A 26,748-nucleotide genomic window follows, 5' to 3' on the forward strand; every position below is an offset into this window, starting at 1 on the left:
ACCGTATTCTTATCGGCAGACTCAGTAGCCTCGGTTTTTCGGATGACTGCCTTGCCTGGTTCACCAATTACTTTGCAGACAGAGTTCAGTGTGTCAAATCGGAGGGCATGCTGTCCGGTCCTCTGGCAGTCTCTATGGGGGTGCCACAGGGTTCAATTCTCGGGCCGACTCTTTTCTCTGTATATATCAATGATGTTTCTCATGCTGCGGGCGATTCCCTGATCCACCTCTACGCAGACGACACCATTCTATATACTTCCGGCCCGTCCTTGGACACTGTGCTATCTAACCTCCAAACGAGCTTCAATGCCATACAGCACTCCTTCCGTGGCCTCCAACTGCTCTTAAACGCTAGTAAAACCAAATGCATGCTTTTCAACCGTTCGCTGCCTGCACCCGCACGCCTGACCAGCATCACCACCCTGGATGGTTCCGACCTTGAATATGTGGACATCTATAAGTACCTAGGTGTCTGGCTAGACTCTAAACTCTCCTTCCAGACCCATATCAAACATCTCCAATCGAAAATCAAATCAAGAGTCGGCTTTCTATTCCGCAACAAAGCCTCCTTCACTCACGCCGCCAAACTTACCCTAGTAAAACTGACTATCCTACCGATCCTCGACTTCGGCGACGTCATCTACAAAATTGCTTCCAACACTCTACTCAGCAAACTGGATGCAGTTTATCACAGTGCCATCCGTTTTGTCACTAAAGCACCTTATACCACCCACCACTGCGACTTGTATGCTCTAGTCGGCTGGCCCTCGCTACATATTCGTCGCCAGACCCACTGGCTCCAGGTCATCTACAAGTCCATGCTAGGTAAAGCTCCGCCTTATCTCAGTTCACTGGTTACGATGGCAACACCCATCCGTAGCACGCGCTCCAGCAGGTGTATCTCACTGATCATCCCTAAAGCCAACACCTCATTTGGCCGCCTTTCGTTCCAGTTCTCTGCTGCCTGTGACTGGAACGAATTGCAAAAATCGCTGAAGTTGGAGACTTTTATCTCCCTCACCAACTTCAAACATCTGCTATCTGAGCAGCTAACCGATCGCTGCAGCTGTACATAGTCTATTGGTAAATAGCCCACCCATTTTCACCTACCTCACCCCCATACTGTTTTTATTTATTTATTTTTATTTTTCTGCTCTTTTGCACACCAATATCTCTACCTGTACATAACCATCTGATCATTTATCACTCCAGTGTTAATCTGCATAATTGTAATTATTTGCCTACCTCATGCCTTTTGCACACAATGTATATATAGACTCCCCTTTTTTTCTACTGTGTTATTGACTTGTTAATTGTTTACTCCATGTGTAACTCTGTGTTGTCTGTTCACACTGCTATGCCTTATCTTGGCCAGGTCGCAGTTGCAAATGAGAACTTGTTCTCAACTAGCCTACCTGGTTAAATAAAGGTGAAATAAAAAAAAAATAAAAAAAAAATGAATTGAAGCTGTTCCCGAGGACAAAAGGGGATGCAACTCAATATGAGAAAGGTGTTCCTAATGTCTGTATCGTCAGTTGTACAACACAATGCCATCAAATATAAATGATTGCCATTCACCTTTAACAGGGCAATCTCTTAATTCTGCTTATGGTTTCACTAACAATGAATTGGACAACGATATCAACAAAAATACACAAACACCCATAGTGTGTGTAGCTCTAGGTAGAGACGTATGTCCAAGACGTTATCCAATCATTGCTATCCATTCATCCTCCTTCTCCAACTAACCTGATGTGAGGAAAGCCAGTGTGCCGATGGTCTCGTTGGACATGATGTTATGGAAGCGTGCCAGCTGTCCCAACATCTGCAGACTGGACTCCTTCTCTCTGAGGGCATCAGGAGCCAGGCCCTCCCACTCGCCATGGTCCTTCTCCAGCTGTAGTAGCTTGATCTTGCTCAGGTACTACCACCGACAAGGACCAGGCCAGACAGAAGTAGTGACAACATCTGACACAGTTGAAATGTAGGATCTTCTTGTAAACTAGAGGACATCAACTAGATTCAATCGCGGGCCAATTTCTTCTTGAGCGGATGGCAAATTGCAGATGGCAAATTGACCACAAGAAGCCCAAACATATATAATATTTGACTAAAACATAAGCATTTCAAAACTTTGCTTACGAGTATCTCTTTAGTATGCGTGGGAATACTTTGGAGCAGATTTCCAAAATGAAAACCAATTGTAGCTGATTTGCTGGTGTTTTTACAGTCTTTTATTTGCCTCTGCCCCCCATAAAAAAAGATGGATTAGTAGAGGCTGTTAAGGTGAGGACGACTTATAGCAATGGTCGGAATGGAATGAATAGAATGGTATCAAACACATAGAAATGTGTTTAATACCGTTTGTTGGCTCCATTCTAGCCATTAAAATAAAACCGACCTCCAATTTAAAGTGGCACCAGCCGCCACTGAGATGGCTATAAGTCAATACCAGGAATGTCCTTTTCATAAAACGAGAGCTAAACGCTGACAGTTTCTCACCTGTATAGCTTCGTCGAGTAGGAAGATGGCGTCGTTCATCAGGAGATTCAGATACCGCAGGAAGAGTGGAGGATTCATGGCTTCGAGGTTCTCGGAAGCATAAACAGCAAGACTCTGAAGTAAACAACATTCCACATAAGCATTTTGGTACATAATGGTGCAGAACTGAAGAACAATACCGTGTGTCTTCAATAAGGACGACTCCACATGTGGTACCATCTAGGTAACTAAGAAAGAAAAAGGGAAATGAGCTTGCCTTAATGCTCTCTCTGTAGCTCTCCTTCCCCCACATGTACTTGAGGATGGGATACATAGGTCTCCTGTAGTTGAACTTCTGTTCAAACTGGTGAGGATCACCTGAGGAGAAAAGTCAATAACATAAGTGACATCACGCATGCACTTGAGCTTCATCACAAAGGTTTAGATTCTAGCACGCACAAACACACACATATGCCGCACACACACACTAAACCCACCAGTGAACTCAATGTCCACAAACACAGCGATGAGCGCCTCGGCCAGGTGAGGGGCGTGGCGGTAGGAGCAGAAGACCCTTTGACGCTGGAACATGACTGGCTGGGCCGAGCCGGCCGATGCCGGCTCCATGTGGGGCATCACCGCCTCCAGCACCTCTGCCAGCTTTGCCCGCAAATGAGGGTTCTTCATCCTGGGTACATGGGTAAAGGGTAACACAATAGGAACATAGATGAGTCCAAATGGTAGACACATAAAACCCTTTAGGAATATCACATCCAGAAGAGTGACTGTGGTAACAGCCGATGGGGATCCACAATTGAGATAAACAGACCTCAAGGCATTGTGTGTACCAGGACACATGGATATTATGCACAGAGGTGTAAACATGTGGCCGAGTACTGTGCATGTGTGCGTGGATGAACTCAAGGCATCTCCCTCTCTTTCCCCTACCTCTCCACGTTTCCCATGAACACAGTGATGAAGTTGAGGACCTGCTCCAAGCTCTCAGCAGAAGACTCCAGGACCTCGTCGGCGAAGCGGCGGAGGAAGACAAAGAAATCTCCCAAGTTCTCCGCAAAGAACTCTGCAGACGTACAAGAATCCTTGTGATAACCAACCCCTCCTACTAGTCATCCTTTTAAGACACTCTCCACCAGAGGAGGCTGGTGGGAGGGGCTATAGGAGGACGGGCTCGTTTTAAATGGCTGGAATGGAATCAAACATTTCCATGTGATTGATGTGTTAGGTGTTTCCATTAATTCCATTCCAGCAATTACAATGAGTCCAACCTCCTATAGGTACTACCACCAGCCTCCTCTGCTCCCGACATATGTGTTATTCTCTCACAACTCTTTTATAGCACTGTCATTTTATAGCACTGTCAACAGCCGCTACAGACGAGCGGTTTTCTCCATTGTACTTGTGCAACCACCGCCACAAAGCCATGTTCCGTTTGTTTCTATGGCAGCGGCTGTTGTACAGCTAAGCCTAATCAGACTTGTCTGTGCTAATGGTTCTCACAGGTAAAGTAAAATGATACAAATGACTTTGCTCGTGATGCGTGCCCCTCAAATGATACAAATGTAACAACAGCCTGAGCTAACTGGACTTGAAACAACGATACAGATGTAACCATGTGCCATTCAATGTATTATCTGAGCGGCACTGGTGCGCCCACTCCACGGGTCAAGTTTATAAGTGAGTGTTCAAAACAATTATCAAGATTAGGAAAACATTTGCGGCACACCTGAGAGTCCCTGTAGTGGCACACTGGTTGAAAACCTCTATTGTACGCACTGACTGCAAGCCAGCATAAGAGCATCTTTCAAATGACTGAAGATATGGTGTCAACTTTGAAATGACTGCCAAAAGTTGAGTTCTTGATGGCCTGTGCTCCTCATGGGGTGATTGGTCTAAGTAAGTAAGGTTGACGGAAAGTTTGACCTGCAATGACTGTGGTACTTGGTTGTCTTTCCTACCTTAGTTAAATGCCATGACTAAGTCGCCCAGCTAAATAAAATCAAAAAAGTAAAATGACAGAGGGAGGGAGGGCTAACTACCTGGCATGTGACAGAGCAGGCTGTTGTGTAGCGGCGGCAGGGGGAAGGAGAGCTGGGCGTGCTCGGGCCCCTGGTTGCTAAGGCCCAGTTGAACCAGGAGTGTGGCGCTGGACGCCTGCAGGTTGAGGCAGCACTGCAGCATGCCCGGCTGGGTGGCTGCTGCCTTGGTCGACAGGTAGACCGTCATGAGGCGCTCGAACTGCTCGCGGAGCTGCTCGGCCGCCGGTCCGCCCGTGAGCTGGGCCTCCCGCCATGTACCCTGCAGCCGGTGGAGCGACTGGTTCATCTTCACCATCTGCTCGTGGAGTCTAGGGAGAGGCAAGGAGAAGACACAATACAACTTTAATAACCATATGTTAGAGCGAACAACGGAAATTTGTCAAGGTCCAGTTCACAACATTAGATACAGTACACATGGCTCAGCTGTTATGAAGGATTACACTATGAGAATGGACCTGACATGATTCCCTATTCTACTTGAAAGACAATCATATCTATCCTATAATTTGCATTATATCTGAATGTTCTCTAACGTTGCACCCTTCTGAACAGGGCCAGTTAGTTACCTGTGGAAGCCTAGGTGCAGGGTCATCTGGGTGAGAATGAGGTTCTCAGTGAGGAGGCTGTATGACTGGGCGTACTCCACCGACTGCTGGGGGGGAAGGGGGACGAGACACGTCTCTTTGTCCAGACCTAATAAAATAGAGATTTTATTATGTAAAAAGGATATCCAATGACCCAGACACGCATGCACGCATATACACACACACCTCTGGCATGCACGTTGCGGTTGCGCCGCTCCTCCTCGCTGAGCTCCTTGAGGGCGCAGTAGGTGGGGTTGAAGGTGAGCAGCTTGGGCGAGCGCGGCCGGCAAAAGGGCTGGCACAGCTTGAGCAGCGCGGCGCCCAGGTTGAGGAAGAAGGCATCTGAGGCGTACATCTGGAAGAAGATCTCGGGCATCTGGTTGGCCCAGATCTTGGCGCGCCCGGCATTGGCCTGCAGGCAGCCGCCCAGCCAGGAGAGCAGCAGATGGCGCGTCTCACCTGACTGCTGCAGCAGGTTCTTCAGGAGCTGGTGCAGCTTGTCATGAAACTGGTCCATGAACTGGGAGGAAAGGAGAGCAGAGTAAGTGAGCGAAGTTGAGTGGTCGGAAATCCCGCTCATTACTCATGGAGCGGTGCGCAAGCTCCGGCACTCCATGTCATTTTCAACCACTTCGCTAAAAACCGCTCCACGCACGCTGCTGCTCCAAATTCGCTCCATTCATTAAAATCACAATTTAACCAACACCCATCTAATTTCGTGACTATCTGGATCTACCATTTGGTTTTGAAGTATTGAAACCAAACCATATGATTTGAATGACAAGTAATTTAGAAGCGCTCACCATTTCAAATATGCTACCTGTCATATTAAACAGCATATAAAACTCTAAATAGATCAGGATCCAGACAGGGAGCTTAAGAAGGAACGAAAATTAATTATTTAGGCTATATTATTTCAAGGCTATAGCCTACAAAGAAATATATTGGGAAGCATTTGCGAGTACGACACCATAGGCTGGTAGGGACATGAAGCTCTCAACATTTAAGCATTTGTTGTATTAAATCATTATAGTCTATAAATTGTGCATATCGGCTCTGACTTCTCTCAAATTAAATACAAATTTGATGAAAAATGCCTTATTAGGCTCAGTGTAATTAATTAACAAACATGAGTTTGGCCAGTCTGTGGCTTCAGGCTCATGCGATGGTGCCTGGAGAGCAGACCAGCAGCAGAGAATACCCTCTCCACACCTGCAGAGCCACTGGGGATGCTAAACACCCTTTTGGCCACTCTTGCCAGGCTGTGGATGAGATGGAGTTGTTTTTTTCCTCTTCTATTAGGTAGGCCTAAAGGTTTTTAGGCAAAATAACCCTATCAAAATGGAAAGCTCCTCGAAAGTGGGAAAATGCCAGGATTATTGAGCCAAAATAAATTATGGATATAGATAGATAATAGAACAAAAATTAACTAAACTTTTAAGAGATCGAATTGGCGTCACGAACTGTATGATTGATTCTGCCTGCGGAGCTTTCCAGTGGGGGGTGTGCGAGGAAAACCGGTGGAGCATAGGTCGGCGCACAATTGGCCCAGCATCATCCTCGTTAGTAGAGGGTTTAGCCGGGGGGGGGGGGGGGGGGGGGGGGGCATTACTTGGCTCATCGCACTCTAGTGACTCATGGCCGGCCGGGTGCCTGCAGGCTGACTTCAGGTTGTCAGTTGAATGGTGTTTCCTCCGGCACATTGGTGCAGCTGGCTTCTGAGTTAAACGGACGGGTGTTAAGACGCATGTTTCAGAGGACGCATGACTCAACCTTCGCCTCTTGCGAGCCCGTTGGGGAGTTGCAGCAATGAGACAAGATCGTAACTGGATCGCAATTGGATATCGCAAAAATTGGGAAGAAAAAGGGGGCAACATTTGTTTTTGCTAAAAAACTAAAATGAAGGAGGAGAGGGTACCACTAATCCTAAGTCAAGTAATAGCATGTAGTGGATGTGAAAGTTGTGTGAGTGTGGAGTTACTGAGTGTGTTATTCTGTTTATGCGGCAAGACTATAGAGTCTATAGAGACCATAGCATTTATGATTATATAAACTATTGATACTACGGATGCTGAGGGACTATAGATGCTGTAGGGACTATGATGCTATAGGGACCATACAGTGCCTTGCGAAAGTATTCGGCCCCCTTGAACTTTGCGACCTTTTGCCACATTTCAGGCTTCAAACATAAAGATAGATATAAAACTGTATTTTTTTGTGAAGAATCAACAACAAGTGGGACACAATCATGAAGTGGAACGACATTTATTGGATATTTCAAACTTTTTGAACAAATCAAAAACTGAAAAATTGGGCGTGCAAAATTATTCAGCCCCTTTACTTTCAGTGCAGCAAACTCGCTCCAGAAGTTCAGTGAGGATCTCTGAATGATCCAATGTTGACCTAAATGACTAATGATGATAAATACAATCCACCTGTGTGTAATCAAGTCTCCGTATAAATGCACCTGCACTGTGATAGTCTCAGAGGTCCGTTAAAAGCGCAGAGAGCATCATGAAGAACAAGGAACACACCAGACAGGTCCGAGATACTGTTGTGAAGAAGTTTAAAGCCGGATTTGGATACAAAAAGATTTCCCAAGCTTTAAACATCCCAAGGAGCACTGTGCAAGCGATAATATTGAAATGGAAGGAGTATCAGACCACTGCAAATCTACCAAGACCTGGCCGTCCCTCTAAACTTTCAGCTCATACAAGGAGAAGACTGATCAGAGATGCAGCCAAGAGGCCCATGATCACTCTGGATAAACTGCAGAGATCTACAGCTGAGGTGGGAGACTCTGTCCATAGGACAACAATCAGTCGTATATTGCACAAAGCTGGCCTTTATGGAAGAGCGGCAAGAAGAAAGCAATTTCTTAAAGATATCCCTAAAAAGTGTTAAAGTTTGCCACAAGCCACCTGGGAGACACACCAAACATGTGGAAGAAGGTGCTCTGGTCAGATGAAACCAAAATTGAACATTTTGGCAACAATGCAAAACGTTATGTTTGGCGTAAAAGCAACACAGCTGAACACACCATCCCCACTGTCAAACATGGTGGTGGCAGCATCATGGTTTGGGCCTGCTTTTCTTCAGCAGGGACAGGGAAGATGGTTAAAATTGATGGGAAGATGGATGGAGCCAAATACAGGACCATTCTGGAAGAAAACCTGATGGAGTCTGCAAAAGACCTGAGACTGGGACGGAGATTTGTCTTCCAACAAGACAATGATCCAAAACATAAAGCAAAATCTACAATGGAATGGTTCAAAAATAAACATATCCAGGTGTTAGAATGGCCAAGTCAAAGTCCAGACCTGAATCCAATCGAGAATCTGTGGAAAGAACTGAAAACTGCTGTTCACAAATGCTCGCCATCCAACCTCACTGAGCTCGAGCTGTTTTGCAAGGAGGAACGGGAAAAAATTTCAGTCTCTCGATGTGCAAAACTGATAGAGACATACCCCAAGCGACTTACAGCTGTAATCACAGCAAAAGGTGGCGCTACAAAGTATTAACTTAAGGGGGCTGAATAATTTTGCACGCCCAATTTTTCAGTTTTTGATTTGTTAAAAAAGTTTGAAATATCCAATAAATGTCGTTCCACTTCATGATTGTGTCCCACTTGTTATTGATTCTTCACAAAAAAATACAGTTTTATATCTTTATGTTTGAAGCCTGAAATGTGGCAAAAGGTCGCAAAGTTCAAGGGGGCCGAATACTTTCGCAAGGCACTGTAGATACTATGGATGCTATTGGGACTGTGATGCTATAGGGACTATGGATGCTCAGGGACTATAGATATTTAAGAGACTATTGGGACTGCAGAAACTAGAGGAACCGTGGCAATGATACATAAGACAGAAGACTAGAGTGAGGGCAAGTAACGGTACCATGCCTTGCTGACAGCTGTCTGTAGGCATTAATAAGATAAGTGTCTACGTGGTCTGCAGCCACTGATAATAGCACAAGGTGCTATTCTATATGTATAGTGAAGATACATATGGTGCATAGGAAGTAACGACAAAGAATCGTTGTGCGATATGAGAAATTACATATTAAGCTGATTGAAATTTGGATAATAAATTGATTGAAATTACTACTATTAAGATTTAAATTTGGATAATAAGCTGATTGAGTCTGGGACTACTAATAATAGCACAAGTGTTATTAAGCACGGGGTGTTGTTTTATATGTATAGATACATATGGTGCATAGGATGCACATGGAGTGGTGTTGATGTGAATACCTAACTATAGTTAAATAACGAAAGAATGAATACCCCAACCAGTTGTGTGAGCTGAGTTTTTAGATCCATAACGTTATCTAGGGGTTCTGTCCACCACCGGCCCATCGATCTCAAAAAATTGAGAGGATAACAGTCCCCGGACACTGATTTCCTCGATATGAAAGATATGTGTACCTCTCGGGCTGCTGTGCTGTGATAGTTGCTATGGATGTGAATAACCAAAGATTTATAACTTTATATAGAGATTCTGTATGGAAATATGAAAGAGTACTATTCCAATTTGCTGTCAAATAGTACACTGGAGTGAATATTTAAACCTCTGTATGTATAGAACACTGGTGTAGAAGAGTAATCTGTGATGTAACACAAATGTATAATGGGTTACTAGAGATAAAGTAACATAATATTGAGTATAATGGGTTACAAGATATCTGATGAACAGGAACAAAAACAATAATATACAACTTGCACACCCACACGTAGATGTACGTACAGTGGGGCAAAAAAGTATTTTGTCAGCCACCAATTGTGCATGTTCTCCCACTTAAAAAGATGAGAGAGGCCTGTAATTTTCATCATAGGTACACTTCAACTATGACAGACAAAAACAGAAAACAAAATCCAGAAAATCACATTGTAGGAATTTTAATGAATTTATTTGCAAATTATGGTGGAAAATAAGTATTTGGTCAATAACTAAAGTTTATCTCAATACTTTGTTATATACCCTTTGTTGGCAATGACAGAGGTCAAACGTTTTCTGTAAGTCTTCACAAGGTTTTCACACACTGTTGCTGGTATTTTGGCCCATTCCTCCATGCAGATCTCCTCTAGAGCAGTGATGTTTTGGGGCTGTTGCTGGGCAACATGGACTTTCAACTCCCTCCAAAGATTTTTTATGGGGTTGAGATCTGGAGACTGGCTAGGCCACTCCAGGACCTTGAAATGCTTCACTTAAAATCTCACGATACATTGCCCCATTCATTCTTTCCTTTACACGGATCAGTCGTCCTAGTCCCTTTGCAGAAAAACAGCCCCAAAGCATGATGTTTCCACCCCCATGCTTCACAGTAGGTATGGTGTTCTTTGGATGCAACTCAGCATTCTTTGTCCTCCAAACACGACGAGTTGAGTTTTTACCAAAAAGTTATATTTTGGTTTCATCTGACCATATGACATTCTCCCAATCTTCTTCTGGATCATCCAAATGCTCTCTAGCAAACTTCAGACGGGCCTGGACATGTACTGGCTTAAGCAGGGGGACACGTCTGGCACTGCAGGATTTGAGTCCCTGGTGGCGTAGTGTGTTACTGATGGTAGGCTTTGTTACTTTGGTCCCAGCTCTCTGCAGGTCATTCACTAGGTCCCCCCGTGTGGTTCTGGGATTTTTGCTCACCGCTCTTTTGATCATTTTGACCCCACGGGATGAGATCTTGCGTGGAGCCCCAGATCGAGGGAGATTATCAGTGGTCTTGTATGTCTTCCATTTCCTAATAATTGCTCCCACAGTTGATTTCTTCAAACCAAGCCGCTTACCTAATGCAGATTCAGTCTTCCCAGCCTGGTGCAGGTCTACAATTTTGTTTCTGGTGTCCTTTGACAGCTCTTTGGTCTTGGCCATAGTGGAGTTTGGAGTGTGACTGTTTGAGGTTGTGGACCGGTGTCTTTTATACTGATAACAAGTTCAAACAGGTGCCATTAATACAGGTAACGAGTGGAGGACAGAGGAGCCTCTTAAAGAAGAAGTTACAGGTCTGTGAGAGACAGAAATCCTGCTTGTTTGTAGGTGACCAAATACTTATTTTCCACCATAATTTGCAAATAAATTCATTAAAAATCCTACAATGTGATTTTCTGGATTTTTTCTATCTCATTTTGTCTGTCATAGTTGAAGTGTACCTATGATGAAAATTACAGGCCTCTCATCTTTTTAAGTGAGAGAACTTGCACAATTGGTGGCTGACTAAATACTTTTTTGCCCCACTGTAAGTGGTGTAAAAAGTATTCTGACAAATGTTCAGAGTGGTCTCTTTATGGATCATTAGATAAAGATAAGGTTAAGGCCTTGTATGACTATCTAAAGAGTCTGGGAAATAGAGTCTAAGACAAAGATTGGCATTTATCCACTTTTGGTAAAGGTACGGGACTTGACTTACCCCTAACCATTACAACTATAAATAGAACCAATGAATGTTGAACAACTAAACTTAAGGCTACAATTTACTTTACGATGGAGTTTAAGTTGATATCCCAAATGATGATGTTCAAAACCAATTTGTGTCTATGCTGTCTAAGGTGCCAGACTTATTATGGACAGGGCATGCCATCTACAGGGGACTGATAGACAGTGCTAGACCAGTTAACACACATTGATCCCTCCAAAGCATTACATACAGTTGAAGTCGGAAGTTTACATACACTTAGGTTGGATTCATTAAAACTTGTTTTCAACCACTCCACAAATTTCTTGTTAACAAACTAGAGTTTTGGCAAGTCGGTTAGGACATCTAGTTTGTGCATGACACAATACATTTTTCAACAATTGTTTACAGACAGATAATTTCACGTACATAACTCACTGTATCACAATTCCAGTGGGTCAGAAGTTTACACTAAGTTGACTGCCTTTAAACAGCTTGGAAAATTACAGAAAATGATGTCATGGCTTTAGAAGCTTCTGATAGGCTAATTGACATCATTTGAGTCAATTGGAGGTGTACCTGTGGATGTATTTCAACACCTACCTTCAAACTCAGTATCTCTTTTCTTGACATCATAGGGAAATTAAAATAAATCAGCCAAGACCTCAGAAAAAAAATTGTAGACCTCCACAAGTCTGGTTCATCCTTGGGAGCAATTTCCAAACGCCTAAAGGAACCACGTACATCTGTACAAACAATAGTACGTAAGTATAAACACCATGGGACCACGCAGCCGTCATACTCCTCAGGAAGGAGACGCGTTCTGTCTCCTAGAGATGAACGTACTTTGATGCGAAAAGTGCAAATCAATCCCAGAACAACAACAAAAGACCTTGTGAAGATGCCGGAGGGAACAGGTACAAAAGCATCTATATCAACAGTAAAACAAGTCCTATAATGACATAACCTAAATAAAGGTCAAGTAAAAATAAAACTGAAAGGCCGCTCAGCAAGGAAGAAGCCACTGCTATAAAACCGCCAGACTACGGTTTGCAACTGCACATGGGGACAAGAACATACTTTTTGGAGAAATGTCCTCTGGTCTGATGAAACAAAAATAGAACTGTTTGGACATAATGACCATTGTTATGTTTGGAGGAAAAAGGGGGAGGCTTGCAAGCAGAAGAACACCATCCCAACCGTGAAGCACTGGGGTGGCTGCGTCATGTTGTGGGGGAGCTTTGCTGCAGGATGGACTGGTGCATTTCACAAAATAGATGGCACCATGAGGATGGAAAATTATGTGGATCTATTGAAGCAATATCTCAAGACATCAAGTCAGGAAGTTAAAGCATACTTCCAAAGTTGTAGCAAAATGGCTTAAGGACAACAAAGTCGAGGTATTGGAGTGGCCATCACAAAGCCCTGACCTCAATCCTATAGAACATTTGTGGGCAGAACTGAAAAAGTGTGTGCGAGCAAGGAGGCCTACAAACCTGACTCAGTTACACCAGCTCTGTCAGGGGGAATGGGCCAAAATTCACAGAACTTATTGTGGGAAGCTTGTGGAAGTCTACCCAAAACATTTGACCCAAGTTAAATAATTTAAAAGCAATGCTACCAAATACTAATTGAGTGTATGTAAACTTCTGACCCACTGGGAATGTGATGAAATAAATAAAATATTATATAAATAATTCTCTACTATTATTCTGACATTTCACATTCTTAAAATAAAGTGGTGATCCTAACTGACCAAAGACAAGATAATTTTTACTCTGATTAAATGTCAGGAATTGTGAAAAACTGAGTTTAAATGTTTTTGGCAAAGGTGTATGTAAACTTCCGACTTCAACTGTATGAATCTTAAAATAAGACATTTAATAAGTATGAAGTAGAAAGTGAATATCCAACAGAGATTGTTAATAAAAATAGAGTAACATCGTTAGGGTAGACAAATTAAAACAATCCCTTACAATATGGAGAAAGATATCATGTTTGTTTTGTTTTGTTTAAAACCTTGCAATAGGGGGAAAAGCAGAACTTGGTTTGAGAGTGATCCATGTGTATTAGTAGTAATATATTGAGAAGGTCTTCCAATTGGGAAGAAGGGAGTCCTATTTGAAGGAAATAGATATGGAGACTAGTGAAAGTAACAAAGTGAATGGTAATTGGCTTTCAGATAGCACTCTGATAATGCAATATCTTAGTAATTTGAAGTAAATATTTCAATACAAGGTCACATGACAAACAGAGGGATTGAGCATTGGGACTGATATTAAATTAGAGGCCGCTATCTGGTGTTTGGGTTAGAGATAAGCATCCTGTGGAACAATAGATGGCCGCCAGTACACACTGAACTCAAACAGGCTGTAAGAGACACAGTGTGGACATTTGGGACAGAGGTATGAATAATTGAATAAGACATTTTTTTGACAATTTCTAAATTCTATAGTTTGCGTAGCACCAGTGTTTTAAAAAAGAAGGTAATGTCCTCTTAAACAAATATATGTTTCCATTACTTGGAACTGTGTTCAGAATGAAGTAAATCCAGGTAAATGTTTTTAGTACCGAATATTGAGCTCATAAGCCAGCACCAACTTTTTGAAGGTACTAGCAGATTTGTTAAACAACAGGTTTCATCTTTTGACTAGTTTATGTCCCAGGGACAGTTCGTACAGAACTGTATGTCAATGCACCAGGTCAAAATAACATTGATTACAAGAAAGGGATTCTGGGATTGCTTACTTTAGAAGGTACCTATTCAGCTTGATGGGTAAGGTCTGGCCATTTTGTTTATTTTTACCCTACAATTTTTACCACACATACGCCAGCACCCACACACAACCCACCTGTTGATTAATATTTGTTAGCGGTTAATATGCTTGTTTGATTTATTGTGTGGGGTCTTTTTATTTCTGTTTTCGTGGATTTTTCACGGGTTAGAAATGATGCAACTTAAAGGGTACACAAATGAACATTTCTGAAGTTTCTAATGTCAGACTTTTGGTTGCACACATATAAATGATCTTGATAACAAATGCACTGAAAACCCCAATGTAAACCTGATACACAAAATGTTTGAAATATCTTTAAATAATGTCTGATTTACAGGGAAACAAACACTCACTTAATAGGGCTGCCTGACCTCTGATCTGACTTTCTGGTGAGGCCTGATCACCCTCACTAGAAAGACTTGAGACATTGGGTGAGATTTAAATCGGCTATGTAAACACTAGATAATTAGGAAGAAGAGTATAATTTATTAACAGTCCTATGTGTGATTCGGAACAAGAGACAGAGAGAGAGCTGCCCCTGAATGAGGGACACCTGTCTCTAGTCTATTTTACAATTACCTTATGGGATACAATTAAGTTAAGATGGAGTCATCAAGGGTCGTAATTCTAATTTGATTTGTTATCTTGATTTAAAAGGCAGTGTTTTTTTTGTGATGCATGAATCACAGTTAGTCATGTGTTTCAAAGGGGGAATTACCAGTCCCCCGGGGCCCTTTGGTAAATATGCAAATTGATTTTGTTCACATGCCTGCCTATAAAAGGAAAAATATAATGTTGGTAATGGTGACAGTTACTTCAAATGGATTGAAGTTTTCCCCACCTCTAGTTTTAAATGAAGAAATGTATTGCTGTTTTGTTGTTTTCTTTGTTTTTGTCTTGCTTCAATAACAAATCTCACCAGACTGGGTCTGATGGATGAGCGGGATTTCTCCCTAAGGATACGCCCTCTGACTCCCTGACCCTGTAACTCTGCGGTGAGATCGCCAAGATGATAGGGGTGTATAAAAAATGGTTTCAACTGGGCGTTGGTATTCTCTTTGGCATTTGTCTTAGAAATCAGTGAATAATTTGACATTTGTCATACAGTAAATCATTTGTATGGATTTCCTGAATCAGAAATGCCCTAAACTAAACTGTTGTTCTGGTCTGTCTTCTCTCGAAGAATTTAGGCTCTTCCAAAATTGTTTATTTGGGGTATCAGACTGACTGTGGAGGTCTGCACACTGCGAAATGTATAGTACTTTATACTAGAAATGCATTGAGATACAGATCTGTAATTAACATGCCACTCGCAACAAAGGCTCCAGCTGAAATGTCATTGCCAGAATCAATCAATTAAATTGTGTAATGAAGCATTTGTGTAACTGTATGAAGCGGTCTTAAGTAAAAACATTCTACAGCAATGGTTTTACAAGTATAACCCAGAATGACTGTATAACCCAGGATGAAGCGTTTGAAATGATGAAGTGTCTGGTTTTATGTGTTGATCTCCCTTACTTTAATAGAAATATGATATAGAAGCTAAAATCTAATGCTTACCTTAAAATGGAATGACTTATCACAAAAGTGATAAGAGGATGGAATGTGATGGACATGTTTATGTTTGTGCTTTTCTAATAACCAATTTCTGTGTTCATGCAAGTGACTGATTGAACAAATCTTCACTATCAGTATCTGAAATTTGTCAGTACACCCAGAACCTTGTTTTGAGAAAGGGATATCTCAGTTTCAAGGTCTCAGCTTAGAGAGAAGAAGCCTTGTGAGGTATTGGTCGGTCACATGAACGACGCAAACTTAATGAATCATGAAAATAGAACTATAAGAGAACTAAATGGGACTTCCCCGGGTAGAGCTGTGTAATTGGTGCATTGAGTTGGTTGGAACCTCTCCACTCACATACTCTGGACAAGAGGTAATCACTTAACAACGCTGTAACCTACACTTGTTGTTCTACTGGTGTGTTTATAAGATCTTGTGGTGAACTCTCCTGACAAAGCCCCATGTTATGTTGTCAGTGGATCATTTCAGCATGCCATTTCTTGTTCAATTCAGATTTTTTTTATTTTTATAAATACCCCTGAATACTATGATACCCTGTTTTTGTCTGAAACGGATCAAAATGCTGTTTAAAACAGGGGTGGTCAAACTTTTGGTCTTGGTGTGCCAACATATAATCTGAGTAGTGGGCCGCGGGCCGAAGAAATAGACATGATTTAGAAATATAAAAAAGGTAAACAATCGTTTTTTGGGGATCTTTAAACAACATCTTCGTAGTAAGCAATCATAAAATCAAACTTAAAAATTACTGTGAGGGAAAATGCATGTATTCACCTTATTTGTTGGCTATGTAACAATTATTTACTATTTCTGTCTTGCAAATGCTGTGTTTTATGGTCTCCACTCTAGCACCCTGCAGCTAGTCTGGGTGTTGAGGACATGGGTTCTACTAGAGATATCTTGAAGCAAACAATTGACTTGTGTTGTAGTAAGCAATCATAAAATCACACTTAAAAAATTACTCAAATTGTAGCCATATAACTTGACACCAAACAACACATTCTGATTACCAGTATTAAAGATGCATAAAAAATTATTGAAGCGTGGTGGCACAGAAACTGCAACCAAGTTGATATGTTCATAAGGCTAATAACTTGAATATGTTTCAAATGACTTAAATAAGCACTATGCAGAAATCGCTACGCCATTTACTGGTTGCTAAAATTGCTATGAAAACGCTATGAAATACATTTTGCATAATCCAAAATATTGAATTTTCAGCTGGTGCACAAAACCGAAATTAAAGGACGCAAAAATGAAATTTAAGACCGGGAAGCATAAAAGTAGTGCACATAGAACATATATACCGCTTCTTAGACTTGCTTTCAATGAGAATGACAGATCTATAACTTACATTTCTATGTTAATTTGGTTGGGTAGCCAAAAAATATTTAAATATGGGAAAGGTGTTGGAAAGTTCCGGTAAATTTCGGGGAAGCTCATCAGGCAGAAGCGATCTGGCCTTTCGGGGAGAAACAAAACATTTTAGTGCCCGCCCTCTTGGCAGCGGATAATTGTTTATGCATTGTTAAAGTAAAACTTTCAGCAATTCTCCACATTTTTAAAAGTCATTTCATGCAATTCTACTCATTTTGCCATGGGGTGGAGAGAAAATATTGCAGTTTCGAAGGTAATATCCTCAAATTCTACACATTTTGCTATGAGGTGATTTTGTATTTATTTTTTCAGTTTAAAGCTAATTTCCAGCAATTCTGCACATTTTGCCAGGACTTATGTCACGTTCACATGATATCTGAGTGAGAGTGACTCAAACATAAGCTTAGACTAAGCTAGTGTCTGACCCTTAGAATCTGTCTGACTCTTGGCAGTAAGCTGGATGTAGGCCTAAGTGGAGTTTTGGAGACATAGAAGATGATAAGGTTAGGGGTCCATCCCAAATAATACCCTATTCTCTATATAGGGCAATACTTTTGACCAAAGCCTCTATTTCTAGAGCCCTTACCTGGTGTATGTTGGATTCCTGGACCTTCATTTCCTGTGGACTGGAGCGTGACGGGTTTAGGAAGAATCCGTGACCCTCCACCACCCCCGGGGTCTTCAGCAGGCAAGAGATATTCAACACAGTGCCAAGGAGGGTCTTCTGATACTGAAGCCCATTGTTGGGATCTTTGGGTTGGATGTGCTCCACCAATACCTGGAGGAAGACAATTTGAAGTATATTATATTAGCAAAGAGTAAACTACTTTTGAGATCAAGGTTGTCTATCGTAGACATATGAATGCAGTTGTTAAAATAATAATACTCTTGTTATAAATAGAACAACATAGAATATAATCAGGGTTGTAGAAAACAGTCCAGAGGAGTGATGACAATGCATTACGGCCCCTGACCGTAGCGATATCTTTTTGCCGGCTGAAGTAGAGGAGCAGGTCCAAGTAGGAGAAGAGTAGCAGCTGGCAGAGATCCAAATCTTTCACACGGCCTTGGAAGATATCGAGCACAGGCCCGATCACCTCGCTGAAGGTGCGCACCTCCTGGTCAGCCAACAGGCCAGCGATCACCTCCTCCACGAACTCCACCACCTCCTCCAGCTCTGCAACGCACAACAGAAACCACACTTAATGTCAGGGTACTTCTTGGCTCAAAAAGGGGCATAGGTATAGAAAAGTAAAAACCCTGTATAATAGGCCTGTTTAATGCAGAGAATATACTGTACTTTACAGAACCATACATTTCCTGGCTCATAAAAGGGTTTAGGTATACAGTACCAGTCAAATGTTTGGACAGAGCTACTCATTATAGGGTTTTTCTTTATTTTTTACTATTTTCTACATTGTAGAATAATAGTGAAGACATCGAAACTATGAAATAACACATATGGAATCATGTAGTAACCACAAAAAAAGTTTAACAAATCTAAATCTATTTTAAATTTGAGATTCTTCAAAGTAGCCACCCTTTGCCTTGATTACAGCTTTGCACACTCTTGCCATTCTCTCAACCAGCTTCACCTGGAATGCTTTTCCAACTCTTGAAGGAGTTCCCACATATGCTGAGCACTTGTTGACTGCTTTTCCTTCATTCTGCGGTCCAACTCATCCCAAACCATCTCAATTGGGTTGAGGTCGGGTGATTGTGAAGGCCAGGTCATCTGACGCAGCACTCCATCATCCTCCCTCTTGGTCAAATAGCCCTTACACAGCCTGAGGTGTGTTTGGCCATTGTCCTGTTGAAAGACAAATTATATTCCCACTAAGCGCAAACCAGACGGGATGGCTTATCGCTGCAGAATGCTATGGTAGCCATGCTGGTTAAGTGTGCCTTGAATAAAATAAAAATCACAGAGTGTCACCAGCAAAGCACCGCCACACCATCACACCTCCTCATCCATGCCTCACGGTGGGAATCACACATGCAGAAATCATCCGTTCACCTACTCTGCGTCTCACAAAGATACGGCAGTTGGAACCAAAAATCTCAAATTTGGACTCATCAGACCAAAGGACAGATTTCCACTGGTCTAATGTACATTGTTCATGTTTCTTGGCCCAAGCAAGTCTCTTCTTATTATTATTGGTGTCCTTTAGTAATGGTTTTGTTGCAGCAATTCGACCATGAAGGCCTGATTCACACAGTCTCCTCTAAACAGTTGATGTTGAGATGCGTCTGTTACTTGAACTCTGTTAAGCATTTAATTGGGCTGCAATTTCTGAGGCTGGTAACTAATGAACTTATCCTCTACAACAGAGATAACTCTGGGACTTCCATTCCTGTGGCGGTCCTCATGAGGGCAAGTTTCATCATGGCATTTGAGGGTTTTTGCAACTACGCTTGAATAAACTTTCAAAGTTCTTGAAATGTTCCATATTGACTGACCTTCATGTCTTAAAGTAATGATGGACTGTCGTTTGTTTTTGCTTGTTTGAGCTGTTCTTGCCATAATATAGGGCTATCTTCTGTATACCCCTACCTTGTCACAACACAACAGATTGGCTCAAATGCATTAAAGAAAGAAAGAAATCCCACAAATAAACGTTTTAGAAGGCACACCAGTTAATTGAAATGCATTCCAGGTGACTACCTCATGAAGCTGGTTGAGAGAATGGCAAAGGGTGGCTAGTTTGAAGAATCTCAAACTTTTATGGTTTCTACATGATTCCATTTATATTCCATAAATAAATAAAATCCCTGGAATGAGTAGCTGTCCGAACTTTTGACTGGTACTGTATATTAGGAAAAATAACTTAACAGATCAGTAAAGTATATTCTCTGAATTGTACAGGCCTCTTTCCCACCATTTTCCGGACACAAACCACATAACAACAACACATAGCAAAGTGAGGATATTGTACTCTCATAAATGCAGATCGACAAGTTCAAAGCAGTAAACAGTAACAGTTATTTCATCAGCAGGGGCAAACTAGCCTAAGTTACAGCACATCCTGTCTTGGGAGGCCTCAACAGTCGATACCTGAGCAGCAGACAACACCATTTTCTTTGGCTACTGAGATAGAACAGAAGATGGATCCTCAGACAGTTGGGCTGCTTTAATAATTGAATGGACTCACGGGCTCCGCCGACTCCCTCCAGCAGCAAATCCAGTAGCTGCTCATACACGTTCTGGCTGATGTAGATCTCGGGGGTGAGCAGGACTGTGCGCGTGTTGGACACCGTCAGGTTCTTACAGCGCACCGCATACGACAGCAGCTTCTCCGGTACTTTGGTGACCTGGGGGTGTGTAATGTCAGGAGGGAGCAGGGAGGTTAGGAATTTGTCACATCATTGTCAGCGATGGAGCACAAACTAAACATGTTTTATTTTGCCTATATGCAGACTGAAATGATCTAGAAATAAACAGCAGATTTATCCTTATCCTATCTTTATCCTCATTATGTTCAGTAAAACGATTTATCTTTTCACACTATTGTGGCAAACCGAACTGTGCAGGCTCTGATATTTTCATTTTACATTGTCCTATACACCATGGTTTAGGCACTGAGTGTAGAAAACATTAAGGGCACTTACTACCATATCCCGTTCAAAAGCACTTAAATATTTTGTCTTGCCCATTCACCCTCTGAATGCCACATGTCCATGTCTCAATTGTATCAAGGCTTAAAAATCCTTCTTTAACCTGTCTTCTCCGCTTCATCTACACTGATTTTTTTATTTTACCCTTTTTTTCTCCCCAATTTCGTGGTATCCAATTGGTAGTAGTTACAGTCTTGTCTCATCACTGCAACTCCCATACGGACTCAGGAGAGGCGAATGTCGAGAGCCATGCGTCCTCCGAAACACGACCCAACCGCACTGCTTCTTGACACAATGCACATCCAACCCGGAAGCCAGCCGCACCAATGTGTCGGAGGAAACACCGTACACCTGGCGACCTGGTCAGCGTGCACCCATGGGCCTCCCGGTCGCGGCCGGCTACGACAGAGCCTGGGCTTGAACCCAGAATCTCTGGTGGCACAGCATACACAGTGCTCTTTCCATGACGGACTTGCCAGGGGAATCCAGGTGAAAGCTATGATCCCTTAGACCACTGATGATGATCCCTTAGACCACCGCGCCACCCGGGAGGCCCCATCTACACGGATTGAAGTGGATTTGACAAGTGACATCAATAAGGGATCATACCTTCTTTCACCTGGATTCCCCTGGCAAGTCTGTTATGGAAAGATCAGGTGTTCCTAATGTTTTGTACACTGTGTATGCCTGTTACAGCACACTTTTCCTGACTGAATTCTGGCTGGCAATTCGTGGAGGAAGAAATTGGGAATGAGAGTGAGTGCTGTGTATGTGACCCCACCTCTTCCTTGGCTCTCTGGTAGCAGGCGTAGAGGAACGGTATGGCGCACTTGTCCCCAGCGTCTCGGTCAGCAGAGAGATTCACAGCATTACACGAGGTCATGTAGATGAGGTGGTTCCCTGGCTCCAGCATCAGTAATCTGTTGAAGAGTGCCTAATACAGGATAAAAAATGTTTTTTAAATAGTCAAACTTAGCCAACATTCTGTGCTATGAACATTATGTACTTATTTACTGATCTCTGCTCCCTGTGGATCATAACGTTCCTATGAACATTGTACGCTATGTATTTTTCACTATACCATCTTCTTAGAGTAGACGATGAACTGTGTATATATAATAGACCTAGTCCCCTGAAAATACAAGCCAGCGAGGAAATCGTAATGAGAAGAAGACACAGTACTGTATACCGTATGCGAATCTCATGGCATAGAGGTCAACTGAGCTGACCAGTGAACAGTTCGCTACCACCATTCCCAAAGTCCAATCCTATTGTACCTGCTCGATGTTGTCCATGTCCAGCCAGTCTTGCCCATCAATCTCAGCGGCCATCTCCTCCAGGAACACACAGCGTGGCGGAATCCCATTGCCTCCTCTCAGACTGGGGTCACCTGAGGTCAAACAACAGACATGTTGAAGAGCAGACTCCAAACACTTAAGACCATTTTACTTTTCACTTACAGCAGAAACGGTCATTCATGACTCATTCCAGTATCCAGTTTATGAGTATTAAGTTGGGGTGAGTCATTTATTCTTTACTGGACGGCCCTAAAATGGAATACTAAGAGGCCAGCGGTCAGGCATCACCAATGAGCACGAGCCAATTAGATTTAGACTAGAAATTGACAGAAAGGGGCTCCATCATCGGGGCACTTTCATGCCAGTCAGTGAGGGATGATGAGCAGAGGAGGATGACAGTAATCGGGGACCTGTAGACTCCCTTGATGACACAGCCTCTGAGTCAGTCAGTTGGCTGATGCTCTCCATCTAATCTAGTACAGCCACAGAGAGATGTCATGACGAAAAGACTGCCAGGAAGGATGGTTGTACTGAATTCCCTTACAAAGGAGTTTAAGAAAGCTGTAATCACACATTAACCACGTTTCAAATCAGCACCTCAGATCAATCAACAGAAAACACAGGGGAATAAAGGAGACAGTCAGAATGGGGATGTTGATGGGTGATGAATTGGGCCGTTGCTTGTATATGGGCACATAAATGGTTGCCTGGGAAACAGACTGATTTGCTTTACTTCATATCACTACGCTACATCAGATAAAGCCAGCCAGGAAACAGTAGGGGTTGTTTACATGACAAGATTCAGTAAACTAGAAGAAGGGACAAGTGGCATCACGCTGCTACTCCAATGGGGGGGAAAGTGCCTTAAACAAAGTAGAAATTGTGTAAAAACCCTAATACGCTCCAATCTAACTTCCCGCACTTACTGTTGTCCAAGGTGATGAGGAAGATCCTCTGGATCATGTGGTTGATGTTGAGCTGTTCGCACAGTTCCTGCCGCGACAGGAAGGAGCGGCTGATTTCGGCCACCGAGTCGTCATTGTCCTCGATGCTGTCCGAGTTCTCCGACTCCGACTGACTCCCCTCAGAGTCCTCCGCTGCAACACATGACATAAGCCAGCAGATATATGAAACCGTATGAGGTCATTGTCGAGCATCAAGCCAGTGAGCGAGCCGCATCATATCAGTAATGTTTAAGTTAGACACAGACCAAAATGAGTAACACAGTGGAACTATTAGAGCTGGAGTGGCCAACCTTGGGGAGCTATAAGGTTTGCAGGCCTTTATTCCAGCCCAGCACTAAAACGCCACCGATTGAGATAATCAAGGTCATGTCATGCAGCCGATTAGTCAGGTCACGTGTGTTAGAGCTGGGCTTGAGCAAAAGCGTGCACGCTTTGTAACTCCTCCTTAGGAGGGTTAACTCACAGGGTGGTTCACCATGGTGCGAATGTGGTTTCTGGCCCGATGCAAACTGCTTGGCGTCGGCGAGGGAGCTGAAAAGGGCAGCGAATGGGTTGCGGGAGATGTGTTGGTTGTTGTTGCCCTGGTCAGTCATCTCACTGGAGCATAGACTCCATCCACAGGTGCTGGCACCAGCCTGGACAGAAAGTTACACTGTGGTAACGCACTGGACTAGATTAGTTCAAACAAATCTACAGAAGTTGTTTCAAGTGTTAAACGCCGTGTCAGTCTGTGAGGGCAATCTGGGGATGCAAGGGAACCCAGATTCTAAAATCCAGAACCTATTTTTCTAACTATCCACTCCTTATATTATACTCCGTGGCAAGAAGTGGAACGATAACTCAAACAGAGCGGTACCCCTAGGCTAAACCCATACAGTATGAATTTTCATTCAGACCTGAGGAATAACAAGAACCCAATGTTTTAATTGATTTAATAACACTTTCTATTGAAAACTGTGAATCACAGACTGACTGATTAGCTTATTGATAGGGCTCTACAGTGCTACCATTTTGGAGGCATATGATCTTAAATATTTTGCTGTGCTACATGGAATTTGAATTTGGTAGAAACAATAGAAAAAGAAAAACTAGAAAAACTAAATCACCCAGGTAATAATTTCTTCCCTGTCCAGCTGCCCGCCGCCTTAGTAGAATGCAGACATGTCGAGGCACAGAAATTAAGGAAAATTGGAGAGCTACAGATGAGCTTCAAGAGTAGCTAGGAATCATACAGGCCCAATGTAGGCTATATCCATACCTTTAAAAAAAAAAAAAAATCTGGTTCTCCTAAACCCTGTATTTTGTGGCAATTGGTATAATTAAAGGTGCAATCTGCATATACTACATCAATTTTGTTTTACTTATAAATATATTATATAAACCCATTGATTCTTGAAAAGTATAACAAATGACCCAATGAGCCCCATTAGAAGCCAAAATATAAGCCTGTTTTTCCACATTGTTTGTAAACAAGGTACATGTAAACAAACACTGTATAACTTCAAACCATAGTTAAAACAATAATTTGTTTATCATGGGTGGTAAGTCGAGTGTGGTTACATTTCTCCAGCAGCATCTCTCAAACGTTGACAGTAACCGTGGCGGGGCATCTTCGTTGTTATTGTTTCTACTACGGATTGTCCCTTTAATACCTGAAATGTTTCTTTGCGCTCCTATCATTTTTCAAATTAGGCTCACGTGTGCACCCTGTAAAACATTTCACAGTAGAGTCCTGAATGAATGAGGATGTTTACGGTTTGACTGAAATAAGGCAGCATAGACAGACTGTCAACAGATGGACGTCTTCCATCTGACACTCTCATTTGGCGTAATGTAACATTATTTCCATCATCTTGCATAGGAAAGGTTCTGTCAACTTCAAGTGTCAGTAAACTAACATTGACACCTGTCAAACGCGCTCGTTAGTAACATAGCTAGTTAGATTGCTGACTAGCTAGCTATAGCCTGGTTGGCTAATTAACGAGTTGTCAATTGGTGACTTGATGAAGCTTTATCACAACAAACGAATAAAGGGTGTTCCGTGATGTTTTATTTGAAGGGAGGGCACATAGCTAGCTACTGTTACGCATCTTTAAATACCTAGAATCAATTACAGAAACGATTCAATAAGCAAGATGATGATGATGATGTAGCTAGTTGTCAGTGATTTACCGGTTCCGCTCAAGTAGCTAGCTAGCAGTCGCTTGCGTCGTATTTAGTTGGCTATCTTGCTAGCTAATGTTAGGCTAGCAGCTGGACTATATTACATTAGCCAGGTAAATTGTTAAGACCGCTGTCCTTTTTCAGTTAAGGGGCAAAACCCAACTCTTTTGACAAATGTCAAACACAAAAATATCGGAGTATTGTCATACCTGAAACAACAGCAGATACGTGTATTTAAATTAGCTAGAAATGCTTTATTTCCTCTACTGTGATTCTGGCACCGCTCTGAAAGCAGGCAGGATAACTAAGTACTTCCGGGTCACGTATTTTTTAAATCTTTCAGAATGAAAGTTCCACCCTGTATACTTTGTAAATAAATAATTAGTGCGAAAACGATGGATCATTTGAACAATTATCGAAACATTTTATACTAGTATCATACAAATAATAATTCAAACGTTTAAATAAGATATTATGTCATTTATTTGTTTATTTGTAAAAATAAATAAAAATAAAAAAAATGTCAAGCTTAAATGGTCAACAATGTTTTTTTTATGTGTGCAGGGCCGGCGTTATGGATTTAGGGGGCCTGGCCCGCCCTAGCGTACCTCCTTGTCGGTCCAAATCAAATATTGAAATATTTATCATTTATTTGACCAAGACGCGCGCCGACAGAAAGAAGAATCAAATCATATTATTTATTGGACGCATACACATATTTTATTGGTCGCGAAACAGCGCCCCTTTGTACCAGAATGTGTAGACCATGTATCTGATTCTGTCTGGACCAAAAGAGTATGACATGTCATACTATTTCTGGCCAAACAGCATCAGATACATGAACTACGTATAGTAAGATTTGAGAGGGGCGCTGTTTTGGACAGAAGGAGAATCGGAGGTGGTAGATGCGGTGAAGTTATCAGAGACCGAAGTATGCACCGAGGATCAGAAAAAAGAAGAGTCTGTGACAGTAGGAGTGAAGTTTATGGAAAAGGTGGACTCTTGCCTTTTGGCTGATCCATTTGTGGTTTCACGGTGGGTGAAAAAAATAGTTGGGTCATGTGGAATCGGTGAGGGTAACCAGAAGTGGTCTGGTAATAATTGTTTGGGTTTCTGTCGGGCAGAGGGAGAAGGCGTTCGACGTTAGACGAATGGGGAAAGAAAATTGAACTGTTTCGCTTTCAAGAAAAGGGCACCAATGAAAGGAGTGATGGGGTAGCAGTGAATATAAAAGTTGACCAGTAGAGGGGAATGATTCCTGGTGTTTGTGATGCTCGTCGTTTGATGCGAAGCAGACAGGGTGGGGAGACAGAAGTGTCCTTGTCTGTTCTTTAGAGTCTTGAAGTTGTCTTTCCCCTACAAAGTGAAGTTAGGATACATGAGTTATCCTGTATGAGCGCATGTGCCGAATACATTACGATGTTACAGGTGTCAAGTTTATGGTCATGTGGCAGCAGTGT

At 42.3% G+C, this 26,748-nt stretch overlaps 1 protein-coding gene across 1 annotated transcript in view; it reads right to left on the minus strand.

The window, feature by feature from the left end:
• The window catches only part of LOC110503545 (ubiquitin conjugation factor E4 A), a 28,888-nt gene extending 3,242 nt beyond the window's left edge, over positions 1–25,646 (minus strand). The window contains exons 1-16 of the mRNA XM_021581923.2: positions 25,498–25,646; positions 23,589–23,760; positions 23,087–23,257; positions 22,140–22,252; positions 21,644–21,796; positions 20,400–20,559; positions 18,222–18,424; positions 17,834–18,025; positions 5,309–5,642; positions 5,105–5,231; positions 4,539–4,846; positions 3,430–3,562; positions 2,979–3,169; positions 2,759–2,859; positions 2,503–2,616; positions 1,750–1,924 (exon numbers count right to left, since the gene is read on the minus strand). Of these exons, the coding sequence (XP_021437598.2) occupies positions 1,750–1,924; positions 2,503–2,616; positions 2,759–2,859; positions 2,979–3,169; positions 3,430–3,562; positions 4,539–4,846; positions 5,105–5,231; positions 5,309–5,642; positions 17,834–18,025; positions 18,222–18,424; positions 20,400–20,559; positions 21,644–21,796; positions 22,140–22,252; positions 23,087–23,257; positions 23,589–23,718 (2,605 nt within the window). The 5' untranslated portion in view covers positions 23,719–23,760; positions 25,498–25,646. The remainder of the gene's footprint in view (positions 1–1,749; positions 1,925–2,502; positions 2,617–2,758; positions 2,860–2,978; positions 3,170–3,429; positions 3,563–4,538; positions 4,847–5,104; positions 5,232–5,308; positions 5,643–17,833; positions 18,026–18,221; positions 18,425–20,399; positions 20,560–21,643; positions 21,797–22,139; positions 22,253–23,086; positions 23,258–23,588; positions 23,761–25,497) is intronic.
• Positions 25,647–26,748: the final 1,102 nt, after the last annotated feature.

The sequence above is a fragment of the Oncorhynchus mykiss genome, chromosome 24 (assembly GCF_013265735.2).
Source record: "Oncorhynchus mykiss isolate Arlee chromosome 24, USDA_OmykA_1.1, whole genome shotgun sequence".
Lineage (NCBI taxonomy): Eukaryota > Metazoa > Chordata > Actinopteri > Salmoniformes > Salmonidae > Oncorhynchus > Oncorhynchus mykiss.